Genomic DNA, 25,914 nt, shown 5'->3' on the forward strand with positions numbered 1-25,914 from the left:
ATCAACACATGCACTGACTGCATTTCTGATAACATGCAGACTCATGCAACGACCAGTACAGCACCACCCATTAGTTAAAACATTACATTCTTGAAAAATGGCATATTTACACTAAACAGAAAATTCTGCATTTTTCAAATTGTAGTTAAAAATAAATATTACAACAATAGTAATTTCCTTTCAAAATTATTCATCATTATGTAGATAAAATAAGAAAATGGAAGTCCTTCCACAAAAAAATAGACATTTTTTCTTTAAAAAGGTTCTGATGAAGATAAACATAAACACAAAGACATCCTGAAAATACTTGAAAAAATGCAAACTGGTATATATGGTTACCTGAAGCATTACTATGTCCTTGTCAAACATCTCTCTCCTGCACTTCACATTATGATAGTAATAAATCTGAAAAAAATACCCAAAACACCATACCACAATCATTAACACAGACAATATTTCACCTAAAATTATTTTACTTCTGTAAAAAGTAAACTTTGCTATATTGTGTTCATAAACAAAAAATGAATCTGTAATGTGAAAAAATTATACAATATTATCTGTATGCAAAAAGCTTTTTTATAAAGCACAAGATAACCATAGTTGATGACTGGGTTGTAGTGATGCAATGTCTGAATTGTATAAACTTACAAGCAAAAATATTTTTGACCTCTTTAGCTTATGTTTTAATATATTTGTTAAGCAATTAACTGTTTGAAATTCACAGGAGAGAAAGCCCTTGCAGTTTGGAAATGTTTTTTTCTTCACTCCATGAATTGCTCTTTAATCACTCGAGATACCATCTTTCAGGAATCGCCAGTGTCAGCAAAATGTTAATATTGTGACAGAGCTATACTTAACCCAAACCATCCCGGGAAGGAACTCAACAGGGCTGAGCCAGGCAGCAGCAACACCACAATCACTGCATGGCACTGAAAGGTGGGAAAGTTTGGTTCTACCACAGTAGAGCAAAAATAAATAGGGCTGACAAGTTTCTGCATAGGCCTGGAAACAAACTTCAGTGTGCTAAAGTCTCCTCTAGACATTTCCACCAGAATTACATGAAGACAGCTAGGCCTGCCTTCCCTTTCTTCTCTATCCTAATAATGCACACATATAGATGCCCATTCCTATTATCTGGGAAAGATCCAAAATGAGCTGGCTGAACATGAGCTCTCCCCAGAGCCACAGTAAAGAGCAAGGACTTGCAGACAGTGGGAGTTACATTATCTCAACTAAACGAAGCTCTTAACTTCAAGATCCTGACAACCAGAGGAAATTAACACAGAGACTTATATCACTACCAAAAGCTATGCTGAAATTCCAGATTTATGCATATTTACAGCACTATGGGCACTGTTACAATTGTACATAACCAGCGCTCTTTTTTCTGTAATGACAACAAAGACATCACCTTATGAAGATCCTTCAAGAGTCAAGAAGTGTCAGAATATAATATATTTGAGCAGCTTAATTCAGTCTCCTAGTAAATATACATTGCAATTATCTAATGGAGATGAGGGCTGATGGGACTGAAAGAATTTTCTTGCAAATAAATCAAGTTAACACCTCACAGAATTACACCCTATTCCTGTTGTAATCTAAGTCTTGCTGAGAAAAATCACTTGAGACAATCACCCTGCTGGGTGGTACTGACACCACAGTACCCATTTTATAGCTGTTATGCTTGAAACACCTAATTTATACAAACATTGAGAACATATGTTTAGAAATTAAAGTCTCCAGAAGTCTTAAAACTAAAAGCCAAGAAACACTTCGTTCTACACTGCTTCTAATGCTTCTGTAGGGTATTTGGATTTCAACTACTTTTATAAATATAAATAGCCGTAATACCATAATGTTGCATATTTTTATATCTGAGACACTTTTATGTGGAGGTGATAAATGCATTACCACGGATGCGCAGATCTAATTCTGCACTTCCAACTGCTGCTGCACAGTACACAGTAAAAAAGCTAGGAGTCATTAACTGCATTAACTACAACTCCACACACCGAGCACTAAGTTCAGTGGCTACTGCAGCAGTCCTGAAATAAAAAAGCAACTTCTGACTAAAAAAAATCAAAGGCTAGTTTAAAAGCAAAAATACTCAAATGATGCCAGTGCTGACAAAAAAACCTGCCTCACACTGCCTTCCATAAGACTGACATAAGTAAAATTTCAAATCAGTATAGAAACAGAAGGTTTTGGGGTCTGAAAGACAAAGAGCTCCCTCCATACTCTACACTGGTGAGGTCCCACCTCAAGCGGTCTCCAGTTGTGGGCCCTTCAAGAAATACATTGAGGTTGTTCCAGGCAACCAGCAACAACACAAGAGAACACAGCCTCAGGCTCTGCCGGGGGATGTTCAGGTTGGACATTTAGGAAGAATTTACTCATGGAAGGGTTGTTAAAAATTGAAAAAGACTGCCCAGAGAGGTGGTGGAGTCACCGCCCCTGGAAGTGTTCAAGAAGTAACTGGACATGGCCCTTAGTGCTGTGGTCTAGCTCACAAGGTGGTGTTTGGCCAAGGGTTGGACTCAATAATCTCAGAGGTCTTGCTCAACCTAATTGATTCTGTGATTCTGTGAAATTATCCTGAGAGAGCTATCAGAAAAGAGTGTATCTACAGGTACTGTGCACTTACCTGATTAACAAGAGAGAAGCCATTCCTTCTCCACATCCCTGCATGCACTTGGGCACATAGGACTAAGCATCGTAGAGGATGTTCTATTAACATGGGTGGGCTAAGTTCACTCTGCATTAAGAAAATGCAACATTTTGATGTATACAGAGAAAATAATAAAAAATGGGACTGAAATGAAGGAGGATGATATTTGTGATCATTAAAATATTTGGGCACTACAAAAGGCAAGCAGATCCAACAAACAAGTTAGATGAGCCTATTCACAATCTTTCAAATCATTGTTAATCACCCTTACATTCTGTCTTTGCTTCACACAGCTATTGCACAAGGGCTTTAGTTTATTCCTTAAGACAGTAGCTTTCATATTTTAAAACATCAACACCAGCAATTTAATAACACTGTAATTTCATTTATTTCATTCAAAGGTTAAGTACTACTTCTTTCCAAAGACACTGAAATTTCTTCTCCCAGTTGGGTTTTATCCTCTGTCATTTCACCTTTTTTGACTACCTTTTAAAGAAACAGCATATCAATAAGAAGAGGCAGCAGGCAAGAAACAGCTGGGGAAGAAAATAAGAACCCAGGCCAAGGAGAAGCAATCAGATCCTGCCTGGGGTTCCTAAAAACAGTTTCTATTACAAAAAGGAGGTTATGCAACCTGAGTCTTAGTTACTTTAGAGAACAATACTGCCAGTCTATGCTCTAGTCATGAATATCTAGATATTCATCTTTTAAGATGTAATTTTATGTACTAAAGATATTCTGAGTAGAATTTACAGTACAAAGGCCCTTTGTTTTACTTAATGTCATCCTACATTTACATGACCGATTTAATGTTCAGCATTAATTATATTTAATGAATGTCTAACATTTAACTACATACCAGGGGTAGCAGCTCTGGAAATTTGTACGCCACTTCTGTTTTACTCAGCAAAACATGCAAGCCTACAAAATGACATGAAAAAACCATACAGAATATTACATACAATATTTTATGTAATTAAAACAGGACAGAAAAGGTCATCTGATTTACTCGCAGACCATTTTTCTGGACACAGAAAGCCTCCAATTTATCACCTTGGAGCTACACAGTTATTTCCTGAAGAAACATATTACAAAGAATATATTTTAAGAGAATTGAAGTTTTCCCTTTGTATCTGCATAAGCCTTGCAGCACAAGTGAGATTTTTGCCTTTTTTTGACTCTGTCATGCCCCCACAGTGAGAGCCAAGAGTCCTTGGTCTGTTAGGTCACCAAACAATCAAGATCAGATACCTCATCCTTTTTATCAGTCCTTAGGGGGTTTATAAAATACCTCAGGAACTAGAAAAAGGTCCCTACAAAGCACATGAAGATTTTCTGGTTTGCTTTCTTTTGAAGTTACAAGGACTATGCTCAAAGATTCAAATATTCAAAGCCATTTGACACTGAGCTGCACGGCACTTTACCTAAGAATTACCTTTTTCACTTAATTATTTGTGAATTTCTTTTTATCACATTCTTTCTGATGCTGTAAACTAAAATTCACTAAGCTTTTTTCAACACAACTGCTGAACAAGATAGGCACAATACGAAGAGAAAGGAGTAGCTCAATTTTCTGGTGACACATCTGTTTGATAAATCTGTTCTCTAGCAGAATGTTGATTAGTCTGTTCAAGCTGACAGCCAAACATACTCCCAAACAGTCAACCACAGTCCACATTTTGTCGCAGGTCTTCTGCATCACTCAAGTGGCAAAAGTAGCAGTAGCTGTCTATAATACATATCCAGAGGCATGAGACAATCTCCCCCAGCCTGAATGATAACAAGTTTTCTGGTGATTGAGAACATCTGGCCTAGAAGCTACCAAACAGCTAGAAAATGGCCAAAATTCATCCTATTCAGGCCTTAAACAATGCTTGTGTGTATCTTCATGTACACACAAACACAAATCACACCTACAGAACATTTTTCATTTCCTGAAATATTTTTCAACTGTTCATACCTGCAAGTAAACGAGAAACTGGGAGATGAATGCTAACTTTCTCCTGAGAAACGCAGTATCTGATGGTCTCAACTGAATGTCCACACATACTGAGGACAATAGGCTGTTCTCCATCAGTAAATCCACTATGACACTGCATCAACACAGTCAGGCATTTCTTGTAAGCTTCAATCAAGACTTTTTCCTAAAAGAAAGATTGCAGTTTAAAGAGATTATAAAAAAACCACAGCTCTGAAAAATAATACAGACAACATAATAAAGACCCTGAAGGGTTTGCAATTTTTGCCTTTAACAACAGTCCTGCAAAATTAAGATAAGGAATCCAACAAAAGAGCCAAGTTAAGGAGGGCACAAACTGCAAAACTCTACTGCTATGTCTGATTAGAAAAGTACACACTAGGATGTTGTTTGGGTTTGGGGTTTTTTTTTGAAACTGACATTATGGTAACTTTCTGAGGAATGATCATGCTAGGCTCATAAAAACTGCACATTAACTACCAGTAACAGATTAAAGCCAGCCTTAATGTTCAGGTATTCCAGGATCACTTATTCATATTTTACCATGCTCAAGTTCTGAAATCCTGAAACATGTAGGGAGCAGAAACATGATTTATAATCAAACAGTATTTGGTAGATCCAGGGCCTACTCCTCCATTCCCTCCTCTTTGAAAGTTATAACCTCATAGATTTGCGATAATCACAATCTTCAGATGTATGACAAAACTCTCTGCAGTATTTGCAAAAGGCTTAACCATGTTCTTATGAACTGGTCAGTACAAACCACACTTGAGTTTAAATACAGTAAAGATTTGCATTTCCTCATAGAAGATGCCCTTGGCTTATGGTGAAGTTGTGTTTAGGTCAATTTTTACATGTATTAATATTTGGGTTTTATCCCTGTTCACACAGAAAAACAATTCCAAAGGAACTTACATCTAACGCACACCAGTCCTGCATCATTGAAATAACAAGTGTTAATTTCATCTGCAGTGTAAAGGCTGCTTCCCACTCTGGTTCCATTTCAATGTGCTGTCCTACTTGACGAGTTATTGGATCCATACCCTAGAACAAGAAGAATTACACATTTCAAAAATGCAAAACTGAAATACAGTGACAGCATTAGCAGAGGTGTGAGACAGTGGTTAGCTATCCTCATAAACATATTGCTACAACAGGTAAAAAGAACCTTGGGAGAATGAAAGGGAATGAAACCAAGTGAAGAGGTCTATTTGTGTGTCAGGAGCAATTTATCCCTCAAAACAAGGAGCAACTCCGCTCACACTTAGGATGAACCAGATTTTGTCCACAGAATTAATTGTCTGTCTGCCTCTATAAGTGCAAAACATGCCCCAAATTACACTTCTCATTTTGAACTGCTCTTCCTTTCTATTGTCCTCCGCAACAACATTTTAAGAAGCGAGGCAAGATGTAATGTTTTAGGAAAATGCAACGGCTCCAAAAGTGATACCACACTGAAGTTATAAAATGAAGAGTAGATCAAATTTCTTCTATTTTGACATCATAATAGCTAACTTCCTGCTTAAATCTTGCCAAATTTTGTAATTCACAGATTTACATACCTGCATACATTTGAGTAATTCTAAGAAGGCATCAAAACCCTCCAGGAACTTGCGTCTCAAGTCATCTGACCACTCAGTCGGCTTACTTATCAGCACGTACCTGGGGAGATTAGAAAGATGCAAGCATTCATTTTTTATTTTTTTTTTTAAACTCCTCAATTTCTCAAATCAGCACATAGTTAGTATACTTACTTGAGATCCAAAATAAGGCTCTGGACACGCCTGAATTTGAAAGCCTGCAGAGCAGTGTAACGTTCAAACTGAAACCTGCCTTGGATGTCACGGTGCCTTAAGTGGTCCATGAAAGTTTTGATGATAGTGGTCATGAGATTCTCTTCTGTTATTAGCATTCGAGCCTAGGCCAAAGTACATTGAAATTTGCTGTAATTAACAGACACAGCTAACAAGATTTTCACACAGCACCGTGAAGTTTATAAAATACATTATTTTTTTAATCCAAAATAATTACATCAATAATTAGAACAGAACATTGAAAAGCACTCTTTTCACAGAATCACAGAAGACAAAAAAAAGGAATCTAGTCAAAAATTATCATAAGCCAGATTTCTTTTTTCAGATCCTTTCTGCACAGAAGTCTGTCTATGGTAAGGCCCCCCCTAACCTATATAATTATGGCACAAGACATGCTATTATGTGTCTTACAATTAACTTGTACCTCCCTTTAAGTATGTGTTGTCTCCTCTCATACAGTTTGAGCCCTTTAGGGGAGTGACAGCTCTTCTGCTTTTTGTTTACAAACTGTCAAGAGCTGTGGTGAGCAGAACCTCTTCTGAGCCAATAAGGAACTGCACATGCAATTTCCACATGGAAATTTCATTAAATAACCTCTAATTTTCCTCAAGGTCTACTGCATATATCCATGTGTTACATGAAACAAATCAGCAAAGTCTGACAAAGATTGTCTTCATCACCCAGCCTAACCTAAGCCAACTTCACAAGAGAGGAGGGGCACTAAGTTACTGCCAGCTCCTACTCATGAACACTTCCACAATTCCCCCGTTCTGTTGGTTGTATAGGTTAAATGGGATGAGCCTTGCAATCCTTGGATCTGGCTAGTAGACTCAACAATGTTGGTACCTCTGATCTACCACAATGACATTGTGGCTCTTGACTAGAACTTCCAGGTTCTGCAGTTGCTAATGATAATACAAAATAGTTTCTAAACTGCTACTGCACTGGGGGAAAAGAATCTAATGATTAACATTTTCCTCCCAAAAAATCATCACCAACAGAGCTGTACATCCACCCTCAAACCAAAAAAATGCAGTTCTTTGAGAGCTCAAACTCTTAAATTACTAAGATCAGTTCGAAAATGTTATTGGAGGATGGTGGGGTGGTTTAAACTCTTCAACTTACTCATTTAGTTAAGAATGAGTGGCTATAAATATATTAAAAAATAATAGTTCATGTGATAGAAGCTTATCACAATTACTTTCATGTCGTCAATCTATTCTATCACTCTGCACAACAGTCAAAATGCATTTGCTTTGCTTTTTTTGCATGCTTTTAAAATAGAACACATATAAAAGGGGCACTGCAATTATTCTGCCCTGGGAAATGTTTGAAACTACTTTTTCAAAAAGTAATATTGTTCCACCCCATCTGCCAAAGGGAAAAATACCATAACCATCTGAATATTAGTTGGTTAAGTCTAACTGTAAGTCTGAATTTGGCAACATTCTTACTGAAAGCATCAAAATTAAGAGGCAATACAATATTGTCCTGAATCAAAATTAAGAGGCAATACAATATTGTCCTGAATCATGGGAATAAAATTCTGAGTTCCTCTTGAATTCCCATGAATATCATCCATCCCTAAGAAACTGAAGAAGTTTGCTCAGTATTGTGATTGCTACTATTGAATTTAAAAGCTCAATGAAGTTTATTAAATTTGGGAGGATTCAGAAGCATTTATTTTTTTTAAACAATTCTGGGTATGAAAATCAGACTTTTATTCCAGCAGAGCTTCAAATTTTAATTTGTCTAGTTTACAATACAAGCAAAGACAGACTAAATGGAGACTGGAAGCCAAAAAAAAAAAAAAAAAAAAAAGAAGAAGTTTCCCAAACAAGCTGGTGAAGGACGAGCAGATTTAGTGAGCTGGGAGAAGTCACAGTGCCTGTAGCACCAAAACAAAAGTTAACTGGAAATCTAAAAGAAGGCACTGTCTTGAGACTCAAAGTACCAAAGGAAGTAGGGAGTATCATGAAACAATTCTTGCTTGCACTTGTTTTGATTGGAAAATGAACATAAAGTGGATCACTTATAAAACTGCACCAGAATGGTGCTCTGAAACCATGATATGCAAACCATAATATAGACTTCTACAAACAGTAAGAGTGGCTCAGTATGATGAGGAATTTAAATATTATGTGTATGTATCTCTAAATAAATATGAAAACACCTTTCTAAAAAAAAGTAAAAGAAAAATGTAAAAAGAAAAACCAGAAACATGTAGCCCACTCTGGGAAGCCAGTCTGGAACTTCCCAATGATGAATGCTTTAACTTCTAAACCCATAGCAATGTATGCAAACAGTCTGAACTGTTCTGCATTTCCACAGTAATGTTAAAGAAATCTGCAGCCTTGATTTATGAACCTTGAGAGGCTTTTAACAAATAAAGATTTCCTTTTTTGGTCTTTTAGTACTTACAAGAGAAGGCACTGTGAATATCTGTATCGAGAGGTCAGCAATTGAGAACTCTCTGTCGTGGTCATCTTTCATAAAATCACTCTGCAATCGCTCATAGTTCTATTAAGAAGGAGGCAAAAAAAGGCAAGGAGTGCCAACTATCAGTTTTGAAAAGAAAGACAGGCACTACTCACCAGAGTAGGTACAGTGAAGAGTTGGACAGACAGAGCAGCCACCGATACTGCCCGTTCGTGATCATCCTCCATATAATCTCTCTGCAACTGCCGGTAATTCTAAACAACAAGGGGAAATTCACCTCTAATCCACACTGACCTGATTTTTTAACTTAAATGTCTGCTCTGGGAAACTTTAATGCCATGAAAAAGGGAAGAATAACTCTAATGGATTATTATTACGGTATTTTGCACAAAGAATATGACAATTTAATCTGCTCACATGAGAGATCTACTCACTCTCATTTTGACAATAAAGGCTACTATTTTATTTTCTACTCAAGAGTCTGCAGCAGAGTGAGCAGAATTTTGCAATGCTGATTTAAAGCATTTCGACTACCAGTTACTGCAGAAATACTAATCAGTGTGACTGAATTTCAGCACTATTTCTAAGCAGTGCTATAACAGCTTACACCTCAACAATGAGCAGTGATTAGCTCTTAAGAAGTGATAGCCTGCATAGCTGATGGTGAAGACAAAAACATCTGAACTGCTTTAGTTCTACGGCTTCTGAAAGGCCATTTCCTTCCCAAGAGATGAGATGCCATTATAACTAATATACTGAAGAGTAAAATAAGATTTCTAGCATTTAATTTCAAGTTTTCACTTCTATAAAAAGGAAAAAAAAAAAGAGTAACAGTTCATTTAAATCACTGTATGCTAACTAGACTCTCTTCACTAGGCATTTTTAGCATTTAATGGATCTTTGTAAGAAAGATACTTACTCTCGCAAAGCGGATAGCAAAAAGTTTCTTGTATTTCAAATCCATAAGAAGACTGCTCATGAATAACTGGTGATACACATTTCTAGCTCCTGTCAACAAAAATGAATGAAATATTGCATGTCACTATTTTCCATCAACATATTATGGAAACAGTTAGAAAAGTAAACTTCTACAGAATAAGGTAAATGTGCATTTCAGAGTAGAAGCTGCTTTGATTAAGTCTGTAAGGTGGTAGCAAAGGATAAAGAAGAATAACAAATCAGAACTCTTCAAGAGGCATTATTTATTACTCCTGTATAAGATAACGCTGTTGAATGTCAGCAAATATTAGGGAAGTCAGCAAAACAAGAACAGAACTCTGTTTCTTCACAGGAGAAACAGGGGATTTAGATGGGAAAAGAACAGAACACTATTATGAGAAGTCTTGGGAACGGCAACTAATTTTCCTAATTGGGAACATCTCCATAAAATAATCAGCTAAACTATCTCTGAATTTCTTATCTGTCTGGACAGCCTCCCAGAAAGTATTATCAATACAAATGATATTCATCTCTATGTAGCTTGGAAACAAATGCACATATGCATAATTTCTTCTGTAGAGCACTTTTAAGTCAAAAGCCATGACACTATTTCCTTAATGCAGAGAACTATGGAATATGAGAAAAAGTAGAGAAATATTGATGTTAAAATAGAGACACAAAAGTTGCTCCTTGCTTACATGAAAGACAAAACCTGTATTAAAAATGTTGTAAGGCTCCATGAAAGCAGTATCTTTCAGATTACAAAATTTGCAGTGCCAGGAATACATTCTCAAGATACAGGTATTAGATAAACAAAACCTAAAATAATAATTTTCTCCATATTACATCCACTTTCCACCTTACTTCTTACTTATTTTATTGGTACTCCAAGAAGTTCCCCAGGCAGACATATTGCATCATCCCCTACCTGTTCTTTGTGCTTCTCTTTCTTACACATGCCTTACACGCTCTTTCAGGATATCAAATCAGATACAGAATCAATGATGGAATAGAAATTAACTACCTCACCTTCCTCAAAATTACAACTTTTCTAGCTAATTTCATTATACCAAACAGCCTTTCAACGTTTCAAGAGCTCTAAAACAACAGAACAGTAATTTTCACTGAATGTTCTCAGAACACTTAAGAATACCTCATGAACACAAACACAAGTCAAAGAAGACTCTGCCTTATCCCTTAAAACAAGGCATTTTGGTAGATAAGGATGCTGAGATCCTATAAAGAAGAAAAACCTCTGATTTCTCTATCATTTACTCAATTTCCATTAACTATCACTATCATTTGCATATATCAAGTCAATTTTAATTTCAGACCACTTTTTGAAAAATTAGACCTAAAACCAGCCCCATCTCCAAATGGTCTCTGTATGTTCTTGTCTTAAATCCACTTGGGAGAGTATCATGAAGGGAGAGATCATAACAAATTAGGCACAATTATCCATAATACACCACAGTAAAAATGATCAAACATTAGCAGATACAGTTAAAGGAAAATTTAGGCATAGCATTCTCTAGCATTTTCCCAAACTTTGAGAAAACTCACCTTTCCACAGTTTAGAATCATACAGCATCAGCTTGTCTACAAGAGAAGAATTTTCTCCATCTGGCCCTTCTTGCAAACCAACCTGACACAATATTCGGCGAAGGCCATCTTAATGAAGAGAAATGGTACAAGTTATTTACAGCTCAAACACAAACGTGTGTTATTTTGACATCCTGAAATTTTCATACAACACAGAAGCCCTCACACTGTCCCCTTTTTCATGACAACTGTGTAACAGCACGCATATTTTGCTGATACAAACACAAATATTTCACACCTTCCAAGTTTCACACTAGCCTTATGGAACATAGGAACATAGTGAAAATCACCAAAAGCAATAATTTGGTTTAAAGCTATCAAATTAAAATGTGCTTCCCTAAAAATGGCTTACTAAAACAATAAGCAGTTATACAGCATCCTAATTTCCCAGGGTTTAGTTTTCCTGATTAGACTCCTATGAAAAGGAAAATATAGTTCATATATGAAATGACTCATATATTCATGCTACCATTTTAAGGCTTCTCTGCATCTTTTTTCCTAATGGAAAGAAGTGACAACTCTAATTACTTGAACATGTAAGTCATATCCTTGCAGACAAGCCTGCATCTGAAACACAGCACAGCCCAGTCATGCTGCTGTTAAGAATGTTCAACCTGGCTTTGCACTGCAGGTAATGCATATTCCTGTAGAAGTATGGGATTTACAGAGCCCTTACTTCCACACCCTGCTTGGCATCTCAGCTCCTCAGGCAGAGTGGGCAGTGGCTTAATGCTGTGTACACTGCACCATGTGCGCTGCATGGTGCAGTAATATATACTCTGAGAAGCCCTACAGCAGTTTGGCGTTATTCCTTTTTGCCTTGCAGAGTTCAATTCCAACTACTGTTATGAAGGACAACAAATTAATGGAAACTACTGCATTGTTCAGCAATTGCCAAACAGACACTTACTCCAGAAGAAGGGACATTTGCTAGGAAGGATGTAGTGGTCAAACTTCTAACTAAGTTCTATAGCAATGTTTTTTCTGTTGGTTTGGTTTTTTTTTTTAGTGACAAGAATTTGTCATTCCTTTGACAGCAATCATCCAACCTAACTCTGGCACAGCAGAAGATCCCTCTACCCGTCCCTCAGCCGTTGTTCAGTGACATTTCAGTGTAACCACCCAAGCAGCAACTCAATCACCCTACGTCACAGATGAAGGGTAACAGACTGTTTAAAAGATTGAGCAGAATTTGGTTGTTTGGGTGTGTTTGTTAAAAAGCTAAGGGAAACCAACTCTTTCAGAAGTGCATTTCACAAAACCAGACTCAGGGTACAAGACTGCATCCTAAGACATGGAAGGCAGTTCAAGTAAATGAGCACACAGGTCACAGACAAAATCTATGTGTGCTGTTTACAAACAAATATGCCTTTTGCCCTTCTGGATCGTAGAGAACTCAGCATTTAACAAGCTGAACTCTTCAGAAGTTCAGAAACACTACACACACAACTCAGAATTCAGTACTTCTGCAATATGAGACACGAATGACATATTCAAGTTACCTTTTGGCAACTATCAATTAGTGCTGAAAATTAATGACTGTGGCACCTGGCACAAATGATGTGGCACAACGCTGGGGTTAAAATGAGAAAGACAGTGCCTGCCTACATGTTTCACTGAAAGGAAAATTTCCCACCTAAGGAAACTTTCTACTAATATCTACTGTTCAAAAGTTTGATTTACTTATCTTTAAAACTTATACATAAACTACTTACGTTTCAAAAATGAGAACATGTTATGTTATAAAGATCCTGAGCACGAAATCTTGGTTTTCCAACTATCAGTCTAATAAAACATAGTCTCTGAAGAAATGATGCACCCATGCAGAACATATGTGCAGTATGAAAGCTGAGCATGCTTTGCTAATACTTCTTGCTAACATTGCCAGATTAAAAAAAATACAAATTGCAAGGGGTTCTATATCTAAATTTCTCCATATAAGCAGTTTGTCACTTTTCCTTTTATTTCCTCCCATACCCTACATATCTACAATCTTATGATTTACCAGGATAAAGGAGGAACAAAATCAAAACAAAAACTGAGCATTCCCATAAAACCTGATACTGTGCATCTTGATTCCTTTGAAGAAACCTCTTTTTAAAAATCTGATTAAGATTTGTCAGCTTTTATACTTACCAAAACCCTCCACAATTCCTTGCATTTTCTCTGTTCTACTTAGCAAAAAATCTGAAGCAATCACTTTCATCTACATTCATCAAATTACTTCTGAATAATTTTGTTTTATCTAATCAGACAGGTTATTTTCAGCTTACTGCATTCATTTAAAAAGAAGTAGGGACTGAAAAAATAGCTTTTTGGCATATCGAATTTGACAGTGAGTCTCAGCTTCTGTTCAACAGCAACTAAACAGAAAAGACTATGTAAGACTGGTAGCACTTTCACATGGAAGTTAGAATTCAGAACAGCACTCCAGTAAGAGAAAATAGAATGAAGTCTGACAAGTTATTAATAGCTTTGCCTTATACATTACATATCTGAAATAAGGAGACAAAATTGCTTCAGAAAATCAGCTCCTCTCACAAATACTCTCTAACTTATCTCAAAAAGATCAATTTTGCCCACCTGAATATCCAATAACACTGCCAAGCCAAGTTAGGAGCTTCAGACCAAAGCTCTGATGGGCAACAATAGATGAATGCATAACTTGCACTTTCAATGGCTTTGTCTGACGACTGGTATTTCTCTTAAAAAGAAAAGGAAAAAGGAGGCAATGCATATTTAAGTGAGGACTGGCATATACTTCTACACAGAAATGCAGCATTCCTGTGATTAATTTTGATAATTTATAATATTAATACATATTCTAATTACTAACACCTACATAGCAAACTCAAAAAAGTCTGAATTTTGTTTATCCTATTAATATTTGAAGGACCTTATTATGCAATATCAGCATATTTAGGTCAAACCATTTTCCACTCTTGGCCTGTTATCAATGCTCACACTGATCTGCTGCATTTTACTGATAAGCAATCCCACAGTTATGCATGTTTTTTCCTCTCAGCATGACAGGCAAGTCACACTGCAGCCCATCATGGAAACTGACTGAGCACAGACTATTTTCAAAAATACAAATTGAATACACAGAGTTAAAACAAAAAGAGAATTTACACTCATCTATGTGTTAGAAAGTGTAATAGTTAGATGTTACACATGAAAGCTATTTGTTCTCTGCCTGCATGGGCAGCAAGTTAAAAATATTGCACAACATTATCTTTAAAAAATAAACTAATGCTTTCAAAATATCTTCTATAGTTAAAGAACAGTAACTCTAGTTGCAGAATTTGCTTTTCATACAAGGTTGCAGTATCTATTAATAAACTATTTCATGTGATTAAGCACTGCACTGTAGCAGTTAACAAAAAGTTAAAAGAAAACATTATTCTCCTATTTTTACATGGAAGAATCTTGCAGTATAAAGATATTAGTATATATACATATATAAATGCTTAGATGCAAAATGAAAGTATTTGCAGTTTCACACTTGGATTCAATCAGTAATAATTTCCATAACTGTTGCTGTGAAAGACGTAAGCAACTTCACACTACAGGAGAAAAATTGTAATAATTTAACTTCACTGATCTGAACTAGCATGTAATTCTAAAAGATACATTCAAAGTTCCTGGCCACATCTGTTTTATGAAGGAGAAAAAATTGTCTACAAACTTCTTTTTAGAAAATTATTTTGGATGTCAGGTAGGCCATAGTAGGAAAAAAAAACCCAACAGAAGATCAACAACAACAAAAACCCCATAAACCAATGTTTTTATACCTCTACTGTATTGTAAATAGCATCTCCAACACTTTGTATCATTAAAATATAATGAGTCATTATGGTAACAGTATCACAAACTGGGTAGCAAAGCCTCCTTTTGCTTAAGATGAGGCAAGTAAGGAGAGATAGCATCCCTTACCCCGATTACTTACCACTATTACTGATTTTGCCTGATCACAGTATTGGAAGTCTCCGTATCGAACAGACCTACGGCCCTGCAAATTCAGAAAGATGTAACATTACCACCAGTTCCTAAACAAGGAGTCCCAATTCTGTGTTTTACATTAGTATAAAAAACACAGTAAAAGCTTCAGATGCATGCTAACTACTCTGCTTTTCATGCTATTTTCACTTTTTTAAGTACTGTATATAGTTAGATACTTAGATTTCCCAAATGCATCCTGTACTTTTAAAAAGAAGATAAAATTGTATCATATATTCATTTACTTGTTACATTACATTTTCTGTGTATATCATTGTTCTTAACAATGAACAGAACTACAATGAAAAGAACTACACTTCTTTTATTAAAATACTGAAAACATTAGTACAAAGGCATTATTCATTATTTTTTATATAACTTGAAGATATTTCAGTGCCTTTTAAAAAGCAGATGTTAAAGTTAACTGGTCTTTTAAACATACAATTGAAGAACTTGTTTTATTCCAAAAGAAGGTTTTCAGTCTTTCTCTACTGTCAATTCACACATCAAAATAGATAGTTTATTGAATTTATAGTGTATTGCAGACAGGAAAACTCACTGGCATTTTAGATCTGATGCCAAATCACTGCTTCAAGCATAACATTCACATTTCTTTCACATACATGCTCATGTATATATGCATTCATGTATGCATTTAGAAGGCATCAACAGTAGGGAAAACTTGAGTGTATACCACAATACACAGCACATGCTCAGGTCAGCTCATATTCAGTGATAACACAAAACCAAAATCTAGTTCAGTATTAAGTAATATGAAGTGATTATATTTCCTGCTCCACTGACCTCCCTGAAGTACTTTAACCACCCAAAATGACATTCCCATTGCCATTTGGGAAAAGATTTCATCCCCACACCAAAACCCCAAAAATAGGCACAAACCAATAAGGCAAGTAAAAAAGACACTTTTTTAACGTCAACTGCTTACAGGTTCATTGCACAAATAACAAGGTGCAGTTACCCAATGAAGTATCACTTGATTTAAAAAAATGAATATCAGCCACACTACAAACACAGCTGACAGAGTGCATCTGAAACTGAAATACTAGTTAAATTATATTCAGCATATAGTGATTCTGAACTCACTGCTCCTTCTAAAAACTGTGTTAAATGCTTTTATCTCTTCCTGCCACTGTAACCTGACAATTTTGAAAAAGAAAATAAAATTAAATTTAAAAAAGAAACCACAAATCGTGAATAGTTCCACAAGCACCAGAAAAACAAGCAGTCAGTTATGGGTTTTATCCCTCACACTTAACGGGTGTTATTCTGAGAAGCATTTCCTATGTTTGGAGCACACTTAGGGGCTCTTTCAACGTCGGCTCCATGGTTCAGTAAGGGAAGGGCCAAAGCTACTGCCTGTCCCTGACAGAGGAGTGAGAAACACCTTGGTATTTACACTTATAGGACCTACTTGAACACATTTACCTTGAAACATATTCAGTATCAGGTCTGGTTTGGACTAGTATTTAGGCACTGAGACATTTAGTATTTAGTATAAAGGCATTTTATGGTGGTATGACACACAGGACTCACAGACTCACATTAAGCACATGGTTTGGGAAAACAGACTAAAGTAAGTATAGTCATAAAACAAACATTAGGTCAAAGTAATTAAAAGTTCTAACAATTAATTCACTTACATCTCTATCTACTGTTGTTGCAAAACCAATGGCTTCCTTCTGTGTGCAGTTGACAGCCTTCTGAAGAGTATAAATAACTTGTTCATAGGTATGGACTTCATCATTAAACAGCATGCAGTAGTAAGTGTCACTCTTCTCACTTCAAAGCAACGATTGAATTTATGTCATTCAAAGCAAGGACTGAATTTATGTCATTTAAAGCAATGTTAAAAGTAAAATCAAGAGCAAAGGAAAAATATGAGAAATACAAATCTACTACAATTATTGTACACAAAATATTTCTGACAACTTTAGGAAAGGCAGAAAAGATTCTTAAGATCAAAACCTCCATCTTAAACTGTAAATTATCTGTAAGCCTTTAACAGGCAGAAGACAAATGCTATACTTACATCATTTCTAGTCCAGGCAATTCATTTTCCTTTTCCCATGTTAATATATCTACTGCATATTTAAATGCAATGGCAAAGATATTATAAGCTCTTGCTACCATATCTTCTGCTAAGTGCACAAGAGGATCCTGGAAAGTAAATATAAATAGCAAATGAGAAATTAAATGACATTCAAAACAAACTGTCAAATTTGCACCTCTCTTTATCAAAGATTATATAAGCATCTTTAATGATGTCTTTCTTTAAATGACTTTTCAGGTGAAAGGAACAGAGTCAATAATCACCCTGTTTTCTTCTTCCAGTTCTACACTGACAGTCACCAAAGCTCTAACCTAGCATTCAGTACCTGAATGTTAACTTGCCTCTCCTCACCCATTTACATTTTCACACATTTTTCCATTCTCAGTCTCTTTGTTCTCACTCCTGCACACCTTTTAAGATGGTTCTTTGGAAGAACTTTAACCTCAGCTGCATTAAAATTTGCTTCTTCTACTATGCCTTCAAAACCATAATTTCAAATCCCTGTATCTTTTGTTCCACTTATCAATATTAGTAAACTGCAGAATACAAAGGACCATGCATCTCCTGTCCTGTTTTATATGCAGCATGCATTAAAAGGCATACATCTTATCTATCCAGGCTTACACAACATGCAGCACACTGGCATCATGATTTATGACGCCCATCTCTTATATGCTGTGGTATATAAATAATTAACTGCTGAAATGTAAATAGGTGTTTCATAATGATCTGTCCACGTCTCAGTCTTGCTCAGAGAGAGCTGCTCCCCTTCTGTCTGTGAACCAGGCACCCATTTGCACCCACTCTGCGCTCTCCATTCGACAACTGCAGCAGCCCCTACAAACTTGCCCTGCTCTCTGTGCCAGAGCAGAATGGAGGCTGCTGCAGGCGGGGGAATGGGAATGTGGAGGGGGAGGAAGAGGAGAGCTGCCTCAGTCTGCCAAGTCAAATTGACCCCTTTTTGAAACAGCAAATGAGAATCCATGGCAACTCTGAATAAGATAGTGCAAGTACCACTGCCATTTCACTCCAGTCCATTTCAAGGATGGTGAATAGAAAACATTATAAACCTCTCCTGTTAAGGAAGTTGTCTTTTACTGTATCAAAATTTTGAGAACAACTAGCTCCTCTTCTACAAACCTAGAAAGGGAACACTGTATAGCCCGCACGTCACCTGGATATACACTATATACTGGGTCACTGACTCGAATCATCATTTGATATTTTGACATATGAGTTATTGCTTGACAATTAAAATATTTAACAGTGGCCCAATTTCTGGTTTAGGATTACCTAATACTAAATTCTGTGCTTCACTACAGCTTAGGTTGTATAAAAATGGTCACAATAAGAATTTCGCAATTTAAGTCTGCATCATCTAAAGGAGGTTCTTGACAGTCAGCAATTCACCTGTACTAATAAAGTTTATCCCCTCCACCCCAAGACTCTTTGGGAATATTTGGAAACTTTACAAGAGTGGTAAGAACTGCCATTTCTCTTTCTTTTTTTCACCCTTCATTAAAAAATTATCCAGGGTATGAGGAACTATCAGCCACCAAAAGCAAAGGCAAACCATAAGCAGCAGCTCTCCCTCCACTCCCAGCACTTTCAACAAAGGTATGTACCTGGGCAAGGCAGAAAACAGGCTCCAATAATGGTCAACAAACTATCCTTAATCTACCTCAAACACAACACTGCATAAGAGAGCTCAAGCTCCCTGGTTTATGTGGAAGAAACACAAAGCCTGCCCAGAACCTTGATTTCTCTGTCAGGCACCCTCACTGTGTATCTTTGGGCACAGAACTAGCAGTTCACCCAAGATTTCATAACAAGAGTTTCCTAAGGCTGCTGAGTAATGTCAACTGGCATGTAGACCATAGTGGTGAGTCCAGCAACACTGGTAGAGTCTTAGGGCTGAGAGAGTGAGAACAGATTTTAGAAAAACCACTGCCACTGAAAATACAATTACAGTTGCTTCACTTAAGCCATCAGATCAGCAAAACTACTACCAATGCTTGCCTTAGATGTTCCCTTTTAAAAAAATCTCAAACAAGTTATACTACGTAAGAAGAAATGTGAGTGGCTAGGTCAGAAGCCCAATTAGCCACACTCATTCCTGAGATGTAATAACAGATAAGAAGATTATAAGCAGAGGACAGAATGCTTCTTTAGTCTCCACTAACTTAAGACACTAACACTTCCCACACCAAAGATGGTACCTACAATTTTAAATGGCCATTGGTAATTTTTCCTTCCACAACCATGTTAAATTTCCTTTCAGACATGTATAAACTTTAAACAACAGTGTTTTGCAGTGGTTAGTCCAACAGCTTGAGTTCTTCCTGTAAGATTGGCATGTCTTTTTGCATTTAATATGTCCAAGTTGTAGTGCTCTGATGCTGTGGTGAAGATGTGTTCTCTATTTACTTTCTCCATACCAAACAAGCTCTTTTAGAGACCTCTGCCTTACATCTCATTAAGACTTTCCTGTGACAACAAGGTATTTTGATCTTTAAAAATTTGTGCACTTCACTTTGGTAAGAATCAGAATATCTGTTGCATAGACAGCTGAATTTGGCTTCTTGGTGCACATGATTACATATAGATTTTTTTTTTTTGTCTGTGGCAGAATCCCTTGACTTCTCAGAATATACAGAAACACTAAGAAACAGAACTAAAACTGCAGAGGTGACCCAGAACATACAAATGAAGCCTTAAAGTAGAAAACATTTTAAGGAACTTAAAATATTAATTTTTGTCTAACACTGTGGTTCAATTATTAAAGTTCCTACAGCCTCTCATGCAGACATGCGTAAGTGAAGGATTTATATACACACATATATATACACAGTTAACAATGTTTTGAAACATGATGCCTCAATTGTAATTACCTCTTCTTCTGCAGTTTCTGAAGTGTTAAGTTCATGCTTTTGGCAGTAAGGACCTTCCTTCCAAGCTTCTGTATCACCACAGTCACAGAAACCTCCTCCACCTGATGTCGTCATCTAAAATTATTTACAAACAAAGCAGTTCATGTGAATATGCATATATATCATATATGCACATTAATAAATGAGTAGTCACGGCTGTACTACAAAAGCAGTATCACAACACCTGACAGCTGAAATGCTGTCTACCTCATCAGTGTGCCTATGTCAAAAGAAAAAAATCCTGAACAACAAAACACCTTCAAACACCTCCATTCTGCCCCACCTGAAGTTTTCAGCTTTTCTGAATCTATTACTTGCCAAGGTATCTATACTATTACAAATTCTCACAGTTTTAATCTACAAAGCTAAATCATTTTGCATGGCAATATTATACAGTGAGTGAAAGATGTGCTTTACAACAGGAAGAATTGAGGGACTTAAACTTTTCACATATGTAAGCACAGAAAAAAAAATTGCAAAATTTTAATGGGATATTTACACTGTTTTAATAAAATTTATTTTAAAGACTACCTCAAGTTAATAAGTGTAATACTACTTCTTTTTTGAATCACACCTATTAACTGATGCACAGAAGAATTCTTTCCCCTATTTTTGGCATACTTGATATACTCTATACATACAGGCACATCTTACAGTATCAACAAAACTAGAAGGACATTTGAAAGAACATTTGCTTACACTTTGGGATGTTACCATGACTTGTTAATTCAATAGGCTCAAAAAGTAAAAACCTATGTACAAGAAGTAAGCTGATATCAGCAAATTTGGCAGGGTTTCTTGATAGCAGTTGTTGTGCTTGGAGTTTTTTCCTGAATCCTAGCACTCAATGTAACCATGCAGTGAACAGATTTACATTAGCAGCAGTGCAGTATTGTAAAAAACAGATTTACAGAAAGGCTGCACTGGTAGTTTTCACTTAACTTCTTATTTAAAAACACACCAACGTCTTCTTGGCTTTGTTTGCAGGGTTTTTTAAACTAATCTGTACTACTAATAACAGTATATTACTAAAATAAACAGCATTTACAGTTTTTGTTTTCTATTTTAACTTTATGTTTAAGCTTTACATAGAAGTGGCTTCTTGATAAAGGTTTTTCAATAGCTTTTAAAAACAGTCAAACACAAAAGTCAGAACAATTCAAAACCCAAGTCTAAACCTGTAAAATTCACTGAAGGGCATGTGTTAAAAATAACATACATTTCTAAACTTAACTGTTGCACATAAAATTTAATTGCTCAATATTTTAAAGTGTTAACTTCCAGAAGTCACACTCAGATCAAAACACTCACGTTCACATAGGATTACCGCAGACATTCAGAACTTTGTGTTCATTCAGCATTTGGAAATTCTGTATACATTCTTAAACTTGAAACTGTTTCACACACACACAAAATCACAAATAGTTATGTCATTATCGCACAGGATCACTAACCCTGTATCGGTGCTCTCTGTGAATGCTTCCAAGAAAGCATTCCATACACAACACACAAGTTGGGTCAACTGCGCAGTCTCTGAGAACAACAACAACAGAAAGAAAATAAAAAAGCATTAAACACTTGCTTTTGCCTTAACGCATTTTACAAGAGATAATTTTGAAGTATCACCAATATATCAACCTTCTAACTAATGTATATATTATTCTGAAAGAGGAAAGGGATGGCTTTAAAGAGGGTAAACAAATTAAATAGAAAAAAAATCTGTTCTCACAACATAAGAGCCTTTAAAATCTTGTGTGGGTAGTACATCTAGTTTGGGTAATACAGACATTGCCTTCAAGAGGTGAGACAAGTATACAGGAAAGTAAACAGATGAATTACATAACCCAGAATAAACCCAAGTAAGTTCTCTCAAGTACAGACTACCAGCATTAATGACCTCCAGCAATCAGAGAAGACATTTTTCACTGAACACTGGGAAGAGAGATCACACGCAACAGACTAAATCAAACCTCTGCTTCCAAGTTCAGCCCTACAAGCTCACTGATGACCTGCAAGAATATAATTTTCTCAACCAGGAGACCACAGACCATAATAAGGTCTTGTCTGCAAACACTCCTGTATTAGACAGAAGGAATATTTCTAGTAAAATGGGTTAAACCAAATGAGACAATTAAGCATTATATTTAACTGTCTCCCTGAAAAACACTGAAAATGCATGAACTCATGTAATGCAACTGACTTCAAGGCACCTCAAGATTAAGGCAGGTGGGTTTTGCAATGTAAAAATAAATAGCAAGAGAATGCCTGTCTTATGATGATGGTTATTAAAACCAGAATTCAGATAAATAACTTATTTTGTTTAAAAGTAAACACTAGAGATCACATGAAATTTCATTATCAAAAATTCTCTTAATTTCATTTAACCAAAATAAATGATGGCAACCATGACTTACTATACATATGTGTTTTCTCCAGAGGAGCCACTAAAGGTGAAAATGTCAAAGCAAAACTACACAATACTCTTCTCTTTTAGAATAGTTTATGTCCATGGCATTTTTTTAGATTAAAAAAAGCCAAATAAACTACCACTTAATGCAACAACATGCGTGTAGGATTTGATAAATCAGTTCTGCAATATAGAATGATTCCTCAGAGCTCTAAACTTGTGGCAGTATACTTACAAATTCAGTACCACTTGTCAAGTAATTTCTCAGACAAGTAACTGTGCCTATACCTAAAGCAGAAGCAGACCTGAAAGCTGTACAACTGCACAGAAAATCCACTGCTTTTTAATGTGGACTCGGAAAATAATTCTTTGCTGTATCCCACAAAAGCTTAACTTAAACTCTCATTATTCTTCGTAACCAGCCAAAAGTTAAAAGAAAATTAGCACACAGCAGGAATCAAATGCTTCCTGATCAACAAAAAAAAAGGGAGGGACTCTATCCTCAGTACGTTAATGATCAAATACTGTTCATATGGAGCAATGAAAATGTTGGGAATTCTGTAAATTTTCTTCTAAACACGCTTGCTTTTTCAAGACCAACAACTCGGTATGTATCTGAAGTACCCACCAGTTTAATCTTATCTCTCATTACAAAGAGGTCTCAAAAGTATTTCCAAACCCAAAGGCCAGTAAGGTATTATGTTTCTAGAAGAGGAGAGCACTAGAAAGAAAAATTCTTCCACTATCATTCTCTCCTTGTAAACGAAGGGGATGGAAACCCAGACAAATAAACCCTTGAAATTAGAGAGACATTCTGTCCCCATGTCACCTCACCAAGTGTTCAAGTGTCCTAGTGAGTGATAGAAACCACACAAAATGACAGGAATTTGTGACACAAACAAACCTTAAACTACAAAAAGCTCAGAAAATAGAAGCCGAAAATGAACCTACAGCTAGCAATACAATGGCTTAAAACTGAAGATTCTTTAAAATCCTTGTAATTGGTTAGGAAGTTCCTGTTCTCTTTCAAGTAAAAATATTTTTAGAGAGATCTAGAGACAGAGGTAGGGCAGGAGCTACAAGCTGATAGGCTTGTTTTAAGCATCTGATAGATTGGTTTAGCAGGTCATGGAAAGAAGTCTAAAAGACAAAATCAACACTAACAGCTGATATTAAACACCCAAAATACACAAACATACACTTGCCCATTTACTTCTGATTAATGCCCTTAAATTACCCTGAAAGGTCACCCCAAATTCTTTCTTAATCTTGCACTTCTTTTGTACAGAAAACACTCTACATTTTACTAATTAATATTTTTTCATTTATATATCTGTAGTGTTAATTTTCCCCGATCCCACTTGCCATGAAAGACTGCAAGGTTACTTTAAAAATATTTTTTGGTTATTAACTTTTCATTAGGACAGTATATTCTTATTGCAAAATGTTCCATGACTTCACAAGTCATAAATACTTCACAATGTTAAGTTGAACTACCTGCAAGAATACGTAGGCTCTCCCACTTTAAAGACGCGGCCACACAGATGGGAAGGTTTGTTTGCTTGCTCAAGCTTTGGAAAACCAAATGCAGGATCTTCACCACAAAGATACCATTCCATTGGTCCCAGCAAAACGTGTTGTGCCAGCATGTCTTCTCTCTGAGGGGCAGGGTTGGGACCCCTGCAGTAAATTTTTGGTACATAATAGGCGAGATGCTGGTATACTTCTTTTTGAAGGTCATTTGCTTGCAGCCATTTCTTTTATATTAGAAGAAATGAGAACACAAATTCTTCATTAATAAACACACCAAACATAGTTCTAGCCATTTAGATTATTTTATTTCTACACAAAATATCTAAAATGTCATTGCAAAACTAGAAAGCCATGCTTCCTTTTAAGTGTTAAATCTAAATGATCACAAAAGACAGATGTTAGGAAAGGAAGAATTTGTTTCCTTGCTCACACATTTTATCCTTTTGACATACAGAAGATTTAAGAGAAAAATTCACTAAAATTTTCCTCCAGGATGAATGACCAGTAAAATGTTGGCAGTGATTTTTAGGATACGGCCTAGACTATGTTGGTCACATTTCTCTGGAGTGCAGACAGATGCTGCCAGCTTGGGACACAGAGGATCAGCGGGAGCCTGGAGTTGGCAAGGAACAGAGACAAAAAGTACATGAATAAAAGCAAACACAGCATTAGGTAATAGTCCCTTTCTCATTTAATTTCAACAAATCACCTGTGAAAATGAAGGAGTTTTGGTTTCTCCTCCAACCAAAGTAACTCATTTGAATTACTATTTCAAGTGTGATGTTTGATACGTGAATTCTTGCACTGGGTTTGTGAGGCAAGGTTTTGCTAGCAAGTGGTCTACAGGCCAGCTTCTATTAAAGCTGCCAGAAGCTTTCTCCATGTCTGAGAGAGCCAACACCAGATGGCTCCAAGATGGACCTGCAGCTGGCCAAGGCTAAGCCCATCAGAGACAGCAGCAGAACTTCTGGGATAACAGATTTAACAGGGAATAGCATATTGAAGGGGATAAAAAGAGCAGCTGGGAGATGTGAGTAGGAACATGGGAGAATAACAGCTCTGCAGATCCCAAAATCAGTGCAGAAGGAGGGGCAGGAGGTACTCCAGACACCAGAGCAGAGATCCCCCTGCAGCCCATGGAGGTCCAGCAGGGAACAGAGATCCACCTGTAGCCCATGGGGGATCCCACGCTAGATAGAGCAGCTGGATGTTGCTAAGAGGCTGTCACTCCACAGGAGGAAGTCTGGAGCAGGCTCCTGGCAGGACCTGTGAACCCATGAGAGAGGAGCCCATGCTGGAGCAGGTTTGCTGGCAGGACTGGTGACACCACGGGGAACCCACACTGGGCAGCCTGCAGTCCTCCTAAAGGATCGCACTCCCTGTGAGAGACCCAGGCAGGAGGAGTTCATGAGGAACTGTAGCCCATGGGAAGGACTGACACAGGAAAAGTTCATGGAGGACTGTCCCACATGGGAGTGACTCCACACTGGAGCAAAGGAAGGATGTGAGGAGTCCTGCCCCAGAGAAGGAAGGA

The 25,914-nt window shown here is 36.7% G+C and overlaps 1 protein-coding gene across 3 annotated transcripts in view; it reads right to left on the reverse strand.

Moving 5' to 3' along the window:
• UBR2 (ubiquitin protein ligase E3 component n-recognin 2) overlaps positions 1-25,914 on the reverse strand; it is a 55,609-nt gene that overhangs the window by 25,415 nt on the left and 4,280 nt on the right. For 2 of the 3 annotated variants that reach the window (XM_038130942.1, XM_038130939.1), the window contains exons 2-18: positions 24,345-24,604; positions 21,895-21,973; positions 20,402-20,515; positions 17,490-17,617; positions 17,101-17,239; positions 15,390-15,452; positions 14,024-14,144; positions 11,402-11,509; positions 9,819-9,907; positions 8,882-8,980; positions 6,401-6,564; positions 6,209-6,308; positions 5,562-5,690; positions 4,629-4,812; positions 3,528-3,589; positions 2,645-2,755; positions 340-405 (exon numbers count right to left, since the gene is read on the reverse strand). In XM_038130942.1, the coding sequence (XP_037986870.1) occupies positions 340-405; positions 2,645-2,755; positions 3,528-3,589; positions 4,629-4,812; positions 5,562-5,690; positions 6,209-6,308; positions 6,401-6,564; positions 8,882-8,980; positions 9,819-9,907; positions 11,402-11,509; positions 14,024-14,144; positions 15,390-15,452; positions 17,101-17,239; positions 17,490-17,617; positions 20,402-20,515; positions 21,895-21,973; positions 24,345-24,604 (2,016 nt within the window). Of the gene's footprint in view, positions 1-339; positions 406-2,644; positions 2,756-3,527; positions 3,590-4,628; positions 4,813-5,561; positions 5,691-6,208; positions 6,309-6,400; positions 6,565-8,881; positions 8,981-9,054; positions 9,154-9,818; positions 9,908-11,401; positions 11,510-14,023; positions 14,145-15,389; positions 15,453-17,100; positions 17,240-17,489; positions 17,618-20,401; positions 20,516-21,894; positions 21,974-24,344; positions 24,605-25,914 lie in introns of all 3 variants that reach the window. The other variant, XM_038130941.1, reaches the window with a different exon arrangement.

This window comes from Motacilla alba, chromosome 3, assembly GCF_015832195.1.
Source record: "Motacilla alba alba isolate MOTALB_02 chromosome 3, Motacilla_alba_V1.0_pri, whole genome shotgun sequence".
In the NCBI taxonomy this organism is placed as follows: domain Eukaryota; kingdom Metazoa; phylum Chordata; class Aves; order Passeriformes; family Motacillidae; genus Motacilla; species Motacilla alba.